The sequence below is a fragment of the Bubalus kerabau genome, chromosome 3, assembly GCF_029407905.1.
Source record: "Bubalus kerabau isolate K-KA32 ecotype Philippines breed swamp buffalo chromosome 3, PCC_UOA_SB_1v2, whole genome shotgun sequence".
NCBI classification, from domain to species: domain Eukaryota; kingdom Metazoa; phylum Chordata; class Mammalia; order Artiodactyla; family Bovidae; genus Bubalus; species Bubalus kerabau.
In genome coordinates this window covers 176,415,609-176,429,266 of record NC_073626.1, presented here as the reverse complement: position 1 = coordinate 176,429,266, position 13,658 = coordinate 176,415,609, and the positions used below count along the sequence as shown (strand labels likewise).

Here is a 13,658-nt window from a genome sequence, read left to right as displayed (position 1 = left end):
GAATTCCTAAGTAATGCCTAATGAGAACCTACATCTATGTTTTAAGTATATCTCACCTTATTCTACTTCCAGGAAACGTGGTAGGATTCATTATTACTCCACATACAGAAGCACTTTCCAGATTTCATTCCTCTTGTTTACAAACTTGTCTATTACCAAGGGTAAGTTTTTCTATGCTTCAGTTTTCTAAAACAAAGATGAAGGGCCACATATCTAAATACATTCCATTTATTCCAGAAATAATCACTATTATTAATGTCCCTGAACACTGTCAAGTAAACGATATGTAAAACATTAAGGAAACTTAAAAAGAAAAAAGTTTCTTGGTTTTTAAAAGGGAGAAAACCAATTATTCAGGATAAAGTGTCTTTTCTGTCAAAGACTTGATGTACTTTCAAATGAGAACCACTAACCTCTGCAAATCCATCCCTTTCAGGACATAAAGAGTAATAAATGCTGCCCTCCTATATGTAGAGTAAATAAGTCATGCAAGATTATAAGCCAAATAACCATGGGAGAAACAGAGCCCAGAAACATCAGGGCAATGAGCCTTCCTCAGTACTACAAAGATACGCTCTTGAATACTCAACTACCAGAAATAATCTATGCCTTTAAACTTTTCAGAACTGAACTTAAAGTTGAATGAAAGAGGCTGCTAGCAAGGATAGTAGATGAAATATCTGAAAATAATTTGTAGCCCTAAGCCTAACAGATTTTTTTACCTTCCTTTTTATGTGTACTTTTTAGAATAGTAGGCAAGTAAAGCATTTGTACCGTGTCCTTCAGCTATGAACAGCTGTATTTCAGACAACCAGCAAGGTTTGAAGGTGAAGTTTTAAATAGTCACTTCTGAGCAAGATTTCTAAGAAACACTCTAAATACAGCAAAGTGACTCTAGGAGTCTATCGAACACTGGCTTTGACGAGGGAAAAAAAATAACAAGAACCAGGCAGCACTAACTTTACCAGAAATCAATTACTTTGAAAGAAGCCAATTCTCTGAATTCCAAAGATTCATACATTCTTGAACATAGGTATTATCTGCCCTAAGGAGGACTCTCACACAAGCACAAAGACACATACAAATACAAATAAAATAACTGCAGCAAAAAAATACTGTGCTTGGCTTAGGCAATTTACTTGAAACTTTAGTGTTTATGTGGGTAAAGACTACATTCACACACATCCCCTCCCAGAGATGCTTTATTGTTTAAAGAGAAGGAAATTCAATGACTTTAATTAGAAACTTTATTACAAAAACTTATTTTCTTCCTTTCTCTTTTGTGTCCATCTCCCTTTTATCTCTACAAAAACATTCTTCCAACCTACCCCTATATGAATCCTAACTAAACTATAGGATATTTCTCAAGTCCTATACCTCCTCCATTCAAGTAATCACAAACTAGTCTTGCCAGTACTGATCACTAACCTCCTCAAAACAAGAACCACACAAAGAAAAACAGTGCACACTTCCTGTCGTCATGTATATTTATTCCATGCTCAACCAGCTAAACAAAGAGTTCCTCGAATTCAAAAACTTCACTCCATACTTAGTTTGTTCCCTTTGTGCCTGGACACTGGGTTATACTTTCAAAAACTAACTTAAGTATCCGTATTTTGGGAAGGAAGTACATTAAGCATTTTTTAAAATCCTCCCCCAAATATCTATTGTTATAAAGCTTACTAAAATGAGATTTTTGCCATCAATTCTAAGTACTGGCTTTATTCACTCTCATGTTTTAGAGAGGTAGCCAGGTCAGAGTTCCAGCTCCATCACTTTCTAGATTTATGACCCTGAGCAATTTAATTCATCTCAGCCTTTTTCTTTATCTGAATAAAAGAACCGTCCTGAGTTATTGATGAGATAATGCATGCAAACCTCTTAACATCTGCCTAATAGGTGGTCAACAAATACTAGTTATTACTACTTTGTTAATAACGAGGCAAGAAGAAAGAAGAGTGACCCTGCATTACTGTTGGAATGTATATTTTGTTTAGTTATTTAAATAAGCCTACATAGAGGTCTGAGGAATTACATACAAACATCAAAAAAATGACATTTCTAACAAAGTAAGGAGGGTGCGGTCTGGAGACCTTGGGAGGAAGGGACATTTTGGGAAGAAAAAAAAAATGATTTTTAAAAACATTTTTGTTGTTAATTTAAATAAAATTCACTTTTTGTTCACTGTTCTTTGATTATAGAGTTAAGTCTTTAGAGATTTTGAAGTGTTGCTTACAAAACAGTAACAGGGTATTATTTTTATTTTGTGTAACCAATTTTAAGACTGGGATTAGATTTCTGATAGAGTGAACCAGGTTACCATCACAGGAATGGGGAAGCAGATAAATGCAGTTTCCCCACCTATACTTAGTATCAGATACATCTGTTAACTTTCTGTTCAAATTCTGCTCCAGAAATATAGTGAGAAAATATTTTACTTAATAACCAAACAGGGTTTATTAATGTGCACTGTTTCAATAATATTAGGCAAGCACCGGAAAACATAAGAACACCTACCAATCCCATCTGCAAACTCTAGAGGAAAAACAAAAACAGGCCACAAGATGATAGGACTTTGACCACAAGATGACTTGGAAAGGTTACAAACAAAATCTTATAACCAAGACAGCAAGAATCTTAGGATCAAAGCACCAAGACTTTAACTAATGCTCAGTCACAATGGTAGTCAATGAATATTTGTTATAAATCAGGAAAGAAAATTATCTTAATTTTGAGTCCTCAGAACCTAGCACAGTGCCTGGATCAAAGAATACGGCTAAATCATTAAGAACAAATGTATTTAATGAATGGTATAAAAGAGAATCCAGCATATACCTATTTTCCCTCCTTTAAAGCATTAAAATAGACATGGGAGCTTTTAAATATTAGATATACAAAAAATAAAACAGGGGGAAAAAAACCTAAGACTACTCTCCAGAAAAAAAGAATCACAACCAAATGTCTAGTTTGTGAACCTGTGACATCTTCAGCAATTAATGCAAACTGTATGTCTGCCTATCACCAAAACACTTATTGTCAACATACAGAAGCACCAGAAATCATCTGTCCTTGATCTATATTCCTCTTTTAGAATTATGGTAATCTTCACTATCAATATAACGGATGATAGTAAACATTACTTTCTGCAAATTTTAAACATTACAAACAAACCAAAATCCTTTTTTCTAAATTCTATCTATTTAATGGGTGACTAGCTCAGGCCTCAATCTTCTGGAATTATTTATCAAAATACTCAATTCCTTCTTCAAAATGGAACTGCAAACAACATCCTCAAAAGCTGCAACATCCTCTTAAAATAGGTTATCAACATATTGACTAGCAGCCAATCTAAAAACTCTTTCACTGCAGAAGAACCTAATGACTGAAAAATGAAGCAAAGGTAAGGACATTTGATGCATATAAAACTAAGTTATTTTGTACAATTTTAACACCTCAATTTCCAACTGACTGGTTAAGATAAATACTGATTAATTTGTGCTTATATTTTGATTTTATTTTTAACATATTAGGCTAAAGTTAACATTCTCCTTATAATGAGATTGTTTTGGCAAAATTCTGCAATATCCCACTCCTATCATGAGGATGGCAACAAGGAAAAGCAAGCACATACTTTTGGAGACTAGATTCGGACACATTTGATGAGAGACAGCTCCAACCTTCCCTTAAAAACAGACCCACATTTCTGACACACCAATTTACTTACCTCTCCCATCGCTCTTCCCTCCAGAGCAAGTGCTTGAAAATCATGATTCAGTTCATCCATAGAACGTACCTAATGTTTAGAATAGAGGAGGGAAAAGTTTCACATTAGCACCTTGAATTTTACATACACATTAAATACAACTGAAAAGCTTTTTGATGTTTACTTTCACATATTGACAAGGAAAATAACAATAATCAAGTGACTAAGATTAAACATTCACTTACCTTTAACCATCAGGTTCAGCAATGACCCCTGCGCTTTCTCCCCTCCCAATCCCTCTTGCTTTCAAACATGAAAAACACAGACTCCAGAAAAAGAAAAAGGAAATGGCATCACACAAGAATTACGATAGCTATTGTTCATACATTTTAGTAAGTAAAGATCAACATGTTGAAGGGCAATAATATATGTAGATCATTATGTGACCTAAACCCTGCTACTGGCTCAAAGACCACAGTGCTTGTCCACAACTGTGAACAGTCAAGTACAAATTAGGGGACTCATTTGATCCAAGCTAGTTATGTCTTTAACAAACATCAGGGAAAGGCACTACGAACTACATAACTGAGTGAACTCGACATTTCTCCAAATTGGAAGATCTCTGGGAGTGCCTAGAATCTTAAAACCAGGAGGAAAAAAACAGCAAGTATCACAAGAATCCCTTCAAACTTTACCTAATTAAATGCACTACCCACATCATAACAATCTTTCTAGACTTCAACTAACTCATCTTCAAGGTCATTACTAGAAGGTAATATTTAAGAGCAAGAATGAAGTGTGGAATAGATTACACAAAACAGTCATAATTCAAAAACCCTTTCTTATCCAACAGTCTACTGGACCTCTCAATTATAAGCAAGAAGCCACCTTTGCTAAGGCTAGAGTACAGTCCCTCGTTTATTAAAAATGAAGGCTTTCCAGCCTACCTAAGAAAGATGACTGACTGCCTGAAGTGGAACATTCCCAAACCCCCTCATCAAATCATCACTACCTCCAAATGTATGTGTACAATGTCTAGCACTGGGTGAATGCAAAGAGCCAAACTAGAGCTAGGCAGGGAGAGAGTAGAGTATGGAGCATGAACTGGAATACAGCTGGAGGGATCAATTTAAGAATTTTATTAGTATGCTGCCTGTATACCACCCAATAATCCTAATTCTACCGAGGTGACAGCACATAAAAATACATTGTTCTGAATTATACATTTTCAAGACCCAATGCTACAAATGATACACTGTGTCACGAAGATGTAACAGCTTTGGGATGCTTGTCAAAAACATAAATTTATAAAATTCAAAATAGGCTCAATTTAAGCCATATAAGAACAAAGAGACATAGAGATAAGATTTGTTACTATAGTAAACAGTTTCAAAGGGCCTTGAAACAGAAGCTAGGGTCACAACACAAGCCATTTACATTATTCAGGTAAGCACACTGAATAAGTTCCTAAACTTCAGGTGGTAAAAATAAGGAGGGGAGATGAGGACAGCATCTTAGCTAGAAACTCTACAAACAATAGATAAAATCAATTTGAACCTTCAGGACAAATTAACATTTACAAAGCATGTAACTGAAACACATTTAAAGTTCTATACTATTAGTAGCTCTTCCTATGGAATCCATAAACATGCTTTTAACTAGATGCTAGGAGTTTCCCGAAAATCCAAAAACCTACAAATAGTTTTAACCAAGAATGTCGGAATTCTATTTATGTTTCCCAAGAAACATAAGTAGGATTGGCTACAAAAATGAAAAAAAGGGCTTCCCTGGTGGTCGAGTGGTTAAAAATCCACCTACCAATGCAGGGACGTGGGTTCAATCCCTCGTCCAAGAAGATCCCAAATGCTGTGGGGCAACCAAGCCTGTGCATCACAACTACTGAAGCCCACGCACCTAGAGCCTGTGCTCTGCAACGAGGAGCCACGGCAATGAGATGCCCGTGCACTGCTACTAGAGTAGCCCCCAGTCGCTGCAACTAGAAAATGAGAGAAAAGCCTGAGTGCAGCAATGAAGACTCAGCAGTCAAAAAAAATTTTTAATTGATTAAAAAATGCAAAAAGAGAGTGGGAATGGTAAGGAAGGAAGAGAACATGCAATGAGCATATTGATGTTATCATCACAACAGTCTCACAGTAATTATTCCTATTTAAGAGATTAGAACTGAGCCTCAGAGAAACTGTTCAGTCAGTTCAGTCGCTCAGTCATGTCCAATTCTTTGCGACCCCATGACTTGCAGCACACCAGGCCTCCCTGTCCATCACCAACTCCCAGAGCTTACTCAAACTCATGTCCATCGACTCAGTGATGCCATCCAGCCATCTCATCCCCTGTCGTCCCCTTCTCCTCCCAAGAACAGTTTCTCTGTCACCCACTGTTAAGCAGGGAAGTGCACTTAGATGGCATTTCCAGGATCTAAATCCAGGTGTTCCAATTTCTGTGCACTGTCTTCTATGTCACCAAGCTACATCCAGGGCAGCCACAGGAAGATGCCACCACCAGACAGAAGTGCCTTCACAGTTTCTGTAAGGGCTTTGACAAGTGTGTTCTCTTGGTATTCTTGCCTTTCCTTTCCAACTGTCTCTTCCCCCTACCTTCAAAATTTGCCCATCCTGCCCTCCCAGAAATTTCCATCCCTTTCTATACCGCCTTCCACCCACTCTTCACTCTCTTTTCTAACACATTTTATTTGCTGGCTCGCTCACTCTCTCGGCTCTCCTGTCTCCCTCTCTGTAGCTCTCTGTTCACCTCAAGCTCTTCCTCTTTCGGAGCGTCGGTCTCTGTCTCACGTACGAGGTGAACCACTCCTCCTCCTACCTCCTTTAGACAATGAGAATGGAGCTCACTTTCTGAAGTCTGCTTTGCTAGTACAGAAACCATTTGCCCACGGTTGAGTGGACAAGATAAACCAAGTCACTCTCACAGGTGTTTTTAATAAGTCAGGTATTTATTGTTTATAATGGGAGCTGTACTTGGTATGATCATCAACATGAGGCAGACTCCACAAAACTCTTCCCAGAAAATAAAACTAATAATCAGAAAAAGATGCTCAGGAATCAAGAGAAATCAAGTGATGAAAACTCAGACTACTGTAAGAGAAACTTCATGGGCAGGTTAACAAAGAAACTTATTCTATTATGAAGGAGAAAAGCTAGCTGTAAATTATAATCAGAGAAAATGCTCCCATCAGGACAGAACTATCTTTAGTTCTTGTACAGCTATACTTCCCCACTTTCTCTAGTACTCAATTTGAGTGATGAGTTAATGTTTCTTTAATTAAAAGTTTACTAATTTGTGGCTCAGCTGGTAAAGAATCCGCCTGCAGTGCGAAAGACCTGGATTTGATCCCTGGGATGGGAAGATCCCCTGGAGAAGGGAAAGGCTACCTACTCCAGTATTCTGGCCTGGAGAATTTCATGGACTTTACAGCCCATGGGGTCACGAAGAGTCGGACACAACTGAGAGACTTTCACTTTCACCTTCATCTTCACTTTTGCTGAATGTCTATAAGACTTCCTAAATAATCTATTCCCTTTGGTTTCCCAAAACTACTTCCTATTTTTGTCTTTGGGCTACTGGCCAGTTACTCATCTTACACCCATCCAGTTTCTCTACTGCTGCCCCTCCCCATAAAGGCATCTCTTACTCCCTTTTACTAAAGTCACAAAGTAAGATAACCACCTTAGGGTCTGACCTACCTCATATCCCTCATCCCACCCAAGGAGGATCATCTGTATAAACGACCAAGCTTCTGAGTTTCCTTTCCATTTCCCAGATTCCAGGACTTTCTTTTGTAAGCCTTCTGTTTCTAACAAGGATCTTGTCCTAACCAAAATCATAATTTCGAAAATTAAGTTGGTGTTTTACCAACACAGCAAGTTATAAAATCAAAATAGTTAAACCCAGAACTATACATCACATTTGGAACATGAAAAACTAAGCAAATGCATCACTTTACAAATCTTGAAGAATGATATTCAAAATTGCATTTCTTGAGAAGCCCTACTTATAAACACTTCACTGTTTCCATCTGTAAAACTGAGGTAGCACTGACTACTTGACACACTTACTATAAAGATGAAATGAAATATGTCCAATACTTGCTAGGCATGTATTAAACTACATTCACTTCACAGTTTCTTCTCTTTAAGTTACTGAAACGTCTCCACACATCCATCTTTTTTCCCTATCCTCAGTTTTGGCCATTCTGGGGAGCGGAGGAGCCTCTCTTTCCACAGGTCGGCACTGTCATAATCAATATTAGACGCACCCCGTCACACACACATTTAACTTACTTTCTAAAACCTAGCATTTCAAAGTAAAAGTAATTTTTCTCTTCTTGATTCTCAGCCAAATCACCAATTCAGAGGAATTTCCATTCTCTACTCTAATCAGTACAGAAACTTCTAAAATATAAAAATAAAAATCATCACAAGTTAAACCGAAGGTTCTTTCTGTTCTCATTTAAAAAAAAAAAAAAAAAAAACTCAGTAGTCACCTTCTCAAATTCCTTCATTCCTTGATTTCCATACCACTATGATCTCCTGGTTCTCCTCCTACTTCCCTGCTTCTCTGTTTTGATTTCTGATTTCTGTCTTTCTTTGGGCCAGCCAAGATTACAGTCAAAGAAAACAAAACCTGAAACTTAGACTTGGGTAAAAAGTAATCCAAATGTAAGAAATTAATGATCCAAATATGTCATGAATTAGTTTATAAGATTTTTAAGCAGATCTGTATTCAGTTCAGTTCAGTTCAGTCGCTCAGTTGTGTCCGACTCTTTGCAACCCCATGAATTGCAGCCAGGCTTCCCTGTCCATCACCAACTCTCGGAGTTCACCCAAACTCATGTCCATCGAGTCAGTGATACCATCCAGCCATCTCATTCTCTGTCATCCCCTTCTCCTCCTGCCTCCAATCTCCCAGCATCAAGGTCTTTTCCAATGAGTCAACTCTTCGCATGAGGTGGCCAAAGTATTGGAGTTTCAGCTTTAGCATCAGTCATTCCAAAGAACACCCAGGACGGATCTCCTTTAGAATAGACTGGTTGGATCTCCTTGCAGTCCAAGGGACTCACAAGAGTCTTCTCCAACACCACAGTTCAAAAGCATCAATTCTTCAGCATTCAGCTTTCTTCCCAGTCCAACTTTCACATCCATACATGACCACAGGAAAAACCATAGCCTTGACTAGACGGACCTTTGTTGGCAAAGTAATGTCTCTGCTTTTGAATATGCTATCTAGGTTGGTCATAACTTTCCTTCCAAGGAGTAAGCGTCTTTTAATTTCATGGCTGCAGTCACCATCTGCAGTGATTCTGGAGCCCAAAAAAATGAAGTCTGACACTGTTTCCACTGTTTCCCCATCTATTTCCCATGAAGTGATGGGACCAGATGCCATGATCTTCATTTTCTGAATGTTGAGCTTTAAGCCAGCTTTTTCACTCTGCTCTTTCACTTCCATCAGGAGGCTCTTTAGTTCTTCTTCACTTTCTGCCATAAGGGTGGTGTCACCTGCATATCTGAGGTTATTGATACTTCTCCCAGCAGTCTTGATTCCAGCTTGTGTTTCTTCCAGTCCAGTGTTTCTCATGATGTACTCTGTATAGAAGTTAAATAAGCAGGGTGACAATATACAGCCTTGATGTACTCCTTTTCCTATTTGGAACCAGTCTGTTGTTCCATGACCAGTTCTAACTGTTGCTTCCTGACCTGCATACAGATTTCTCAAGATGCAGGTCAGGTGGTCTGGTATTCCCAACTCCTTCAGAATTTTCCACAGTTTATTGTGATCCACACAATCAAAGGCTTTGGCATAGTCAATAAAGCAGAAATAGATGTTTTTCTGGAACTCTCTTGCTTTTTCCATGATCCAGCGGATGTTGGCAATTTGATCTCTGGTTCCTCTGCCTTTTCGAAAACCAGCAGGAACATCTGGAAGGTCACGGTTCATGTACTGCTGAAGCCTGGCTTAGAGAATTTTGAGCATTACTTTACTAGCATGTGAGATGAGTGCAACTGTGTGGTAGTTTGAGCATTCTTTGTAATTGCCTTTCTTATTTACTAGCATTTATTTATTTACTGGCCTTATTTATTTACTAGCATTTCTGACCTTGGATTACTGTCCCTTAACTGCTCAGGGTGTCTTTACAATGAATGTCCCTTTACTTGAGCTAGTTTGACCAGTTCTCAGCTGCTTTCAAACAAGAACCAAACTCTAACACAACAGGTATCATTGAGTTGGTTATTAATGAAATCACACTGGAAGTTTATATTTTAAAACAGAGCTATGTACTGTACTTGGAAAAATAAAGTTCCCAAGAAATAAACACTTTTCAAAATATTTTCTGTAACAGATATGTTTTAAGACACCTGCCTAGAAAGGGCAACTTCATGATTCCTACCACCTCTGGCCACAATTAACTATATCAAAAGTATTATTCTAAATGGCCAAACTCCTAGTATCAATCTGAAGAGAAATGATAAGCTAATCAGATTCCTCTTAGCATTTGGGCCAGAAAGCTATGGATAAAGTGAAATTCGCTAAAGATCTGGCAGTTGGAGCTTTCACTTTGGGTCAAGTATAACCTGGTGAATAAGCAGATGGTGAACATAAAGAAGAGAAAGAATGTGCAGGAAAAAAAAAAAAGCAGCGACAAGAGACTACAGAACCTCTATGGAAACAGCCTCCTGGTGCCCCTGAGGCCCATGTATACATTTCCTGCTCTGGGGTTCGAAGAGAATCCCTGGTGTTCTTTCATTTAACACCCTGAAATTTTGCTACCTAGAACAGACATCTGTAACTTGAGATTAAAACTGCCCTTACTAGAATATTTATTTCCTCAACCACTGAATCTCAATTATCAGGCACTTTTCTCCTCCACACCTACCTGTGTTCCCCTGGAGGATTTTTGCAAAGGCAAGCCTAGATCACAATGGCTCAGTTTCACTAACATAGATACAGAACAATACAGGCAGAAGATCTGATGCCAAAAACCATTACGGGAAGGAGATACCAGCGAGAAAAGGCCAAGCAAATGCAGGAGAAACTTGAGCAATGAGAAGAAATGGAATGTGAGAATTAACCTAATTTGAATTTAATCATTAAGGGAAAAGGGCTTCCCTGGTGGCTCAGACAGTAAAGAATCTGCCTGCAATTCAGGAGACCTGGGTTCAATCCCTGGGTTGGGAAAACCCCCTGGAGAAGGAATGGCAATTCTCCAGTATTCTTGCCTGAAGAACCCCCATGGACAGAGGAGCCCGGTGGGCTACAGTCCATGAGGTCACAAAGAGTCAGACATGACTGATCGACTAAGCACAAAGCATATTAATGGAAAAACACTTAATAAGTCTGTTCCACACCATCTTCTGGTCTATTATATCTGTATTATAAACAATAAAACAATAAATATTTACTGAAACTTATGTTGTGACAGGCCCTGTCCTATAAAAATCCTTTTATGCTATATGATCTCTTTAATAGTCCTAACAATCTGAAAATGCAAGTACTCTTATCCCCATTTTGTTAAGAAAAACAAAAAGTTATTACATTCCTCTAGTAATACATAACTAAATCAACAGTATTCTTGATTACTGGGAAAAACCAGAAACAAACTCTTTTAGCTCCGGAGAATGCAAACCCTACTACATGACGCTATTTATTCATTGTCAGTAACAACACTAAATACCAGTAATTTACTGAGTTTTCAAGGCACTGGACTGCAAAATTATTCCAGTTTATGGATGAGGTATAATCTGTCCAAAGCCACAGAGCAGAAAGATCAAAAGTGGAATTCAAATTCAGATCTCTAACTCTTTTACTACCACTTCTATCTTTTCTCATTAAAGACAAGCACAAAGGACACAGAACACCTGGCTTAACAACTGCTGTTCCAGAAACTGATTACTACACTATTTTTATAGTCCCTTCCATGATACACAGCAGGGTAGGGCAGGAATGAAGTCACCAGAGCAGCCAGAATTAGGTCAAAGTTCTGGTTTTTTAATATTATTTATCTTTTTAAAACTGCTACTACCTTTGGCAATTAAATACCATTGAAGTTACAGATCATCTAATGTGTTGATGGCATTCAGACAGGATGGTTAACCAACCAAAAAGATAAACTATCCATTAATCAAATCAAATCAGTTATCAAAACTGATTTGCTACTGTACTGCTGCTGCTGCTGCTGCTAAGTCGCTTCAGTTGTGTCGGACTCTGTGCGACCCCATAGACGGCAGCCCATCAGGCTCCACCATCCCTGGGATTCTCCAGGCAAGAACACTGGAGTGGGTTTCCATTTCCTTCTCCAATGCATGAAAGTGAAAAGTGAAAGTGAAGTCGCTCAGTCGTGTCCGACTCTTGGCGACCCCATGGACTGCAGCCTACCAGGCTCCTCTGTCCATGTGATTTTCCAGGCAAGAGTACTGGAGTGGGGTGCCATTGCCTTCTCCGTTGCTACTGTACTATATCATAACATATACTTCATGTAAATGCCAGCACTTCCTAAACATAGAACGATTTACAAACTGAAAAGAATAAATATTTCAGACACAGTTAATGAACCCTATGATACTAGTGACTTTTAAATATAAAAACCTCACAATTTCTGGTTGTGTCTTTTTCTTAATTTTACCAATCATGATCAAGTTGAAATCGGTAATGATAGCAGGCCACTTTAATTAAAGAGAGAAACTAATTAATATGATGAAAGAACCCAATCTAAAAAGTATAAAGCTAAAGACAATGATAAATCTTTATCTCTGCGTGTTTGGAAACTACCACCCATAGTGATCTATCTGAATGGTATACAGCTGGCTTCCAAAAGAAATAAATTTGACAATATGCATCAGGTTTTATAAATGTTCATGTGCTTTGATCCAGTAGTTCTAGGAATTCATCTGAAGCAAATAACCAGAAATATGGGCAAAGATTTGTTAACAAAGAACCTTCAACATGGCTTTGTGTTGGGGAAAGTGGTTTAAAAAAAGAAGTTTAAATACAGCAGGAATTATTAAATTCCGCAGATATTCATTTACATAATTTTATGCAGCTACTTTGGAGAAGGCAATGGCACCCCACTCCAGTACTCTTGCCTGAAAAATCCCATGGATGGAGGAGCCTGGTAGGCTGCAGTCCATGGGTCGCTAAGAGTCAGACACAACTGAGCGACTTCACTTTCACTTTTTACTTTCATGCATTGGAGGAGGAAATGGCAACCCACTCCAGTGTTCTTGCCTGGAGAATCCCAGGGACGGGGAAGCCTGGTGGGCTGCCGTCTACAGGGTCGCATAGAGTCAGACATGACTGAAGCGACTTAGCAGCAGCAGGATGCACTACTTAAAACAGTTTTGAAATTCTTAGAATATGTTTATGTGTAAAGATTCTATAACAGGCTACAAATCTGTATATATAAAAAAGAGTATGTATTTCCATAGAGACATGCACAAAATAAGAAAGTAATATATTCAAATGTTAATTTGTAACTTCTTCAGTAGTTTCTACATTTTCTGTAATGCCAATGAAACAACTCAGAAAGAATCTTCTGAAAATAAACTTAACATTCGTGAAGTCTTTTATATTAATATCTTTCAAACTAATAATCCTATTCTAGAAACATCTTAAATAACTAAAAGAAATGAGAGGAAAAAAATAAGCGATGAGCAAAGGTGCTCATTGTGCACTTATTTTTAACAATACTCAGTAAATAAAAAGGTTATGGTATACTCAGAAGCTGTTTCTACAGAGCCAGGATTCTCCTTCTATGCCATACAAAGTAACTGTTATCACAGCTGGTATTTATTGACTGTGTTCAGTTCAGTTCAGTTCAGTTTAGTCGTTCAGTCATGTTCGACTCTCTGTGACCCCATGAATCGCAGCACGCCAGGCCTCCCTGTCCATCACCAACTCCCGCAGTTCACTCAGACTCACGTCCATCGAG

The 13,658-nt window shown here is 38.2% G+C and overlaps 1 protein-coding gene across 24 annotated transcripts in view; it reads right to left on the bottom strand.

Moving 5' to 3' along the window:
- Window positions 1-13,658, bottom strand: part of PUM1 (pumilio RNA binding family member 1) — a 128,532-nt gene that overhangs the window by 84,306 nt on the left and 30,568 nt on the right. For all 24 annotated transcript variants that reach the window (XM_055573875.1, XM_055573874.1, XM_055573878.1 and 21 more), the window contains one exon: window positions 3,725-3,793. In XM_055573875.1, the coding sequence (XP_055429850.1) occupies window positions 3,725-3,793 (69 nt within the window). The remainder of the gene's footprint in view (window positions 1-3,724; window positions 3,794-13,658) is intronic.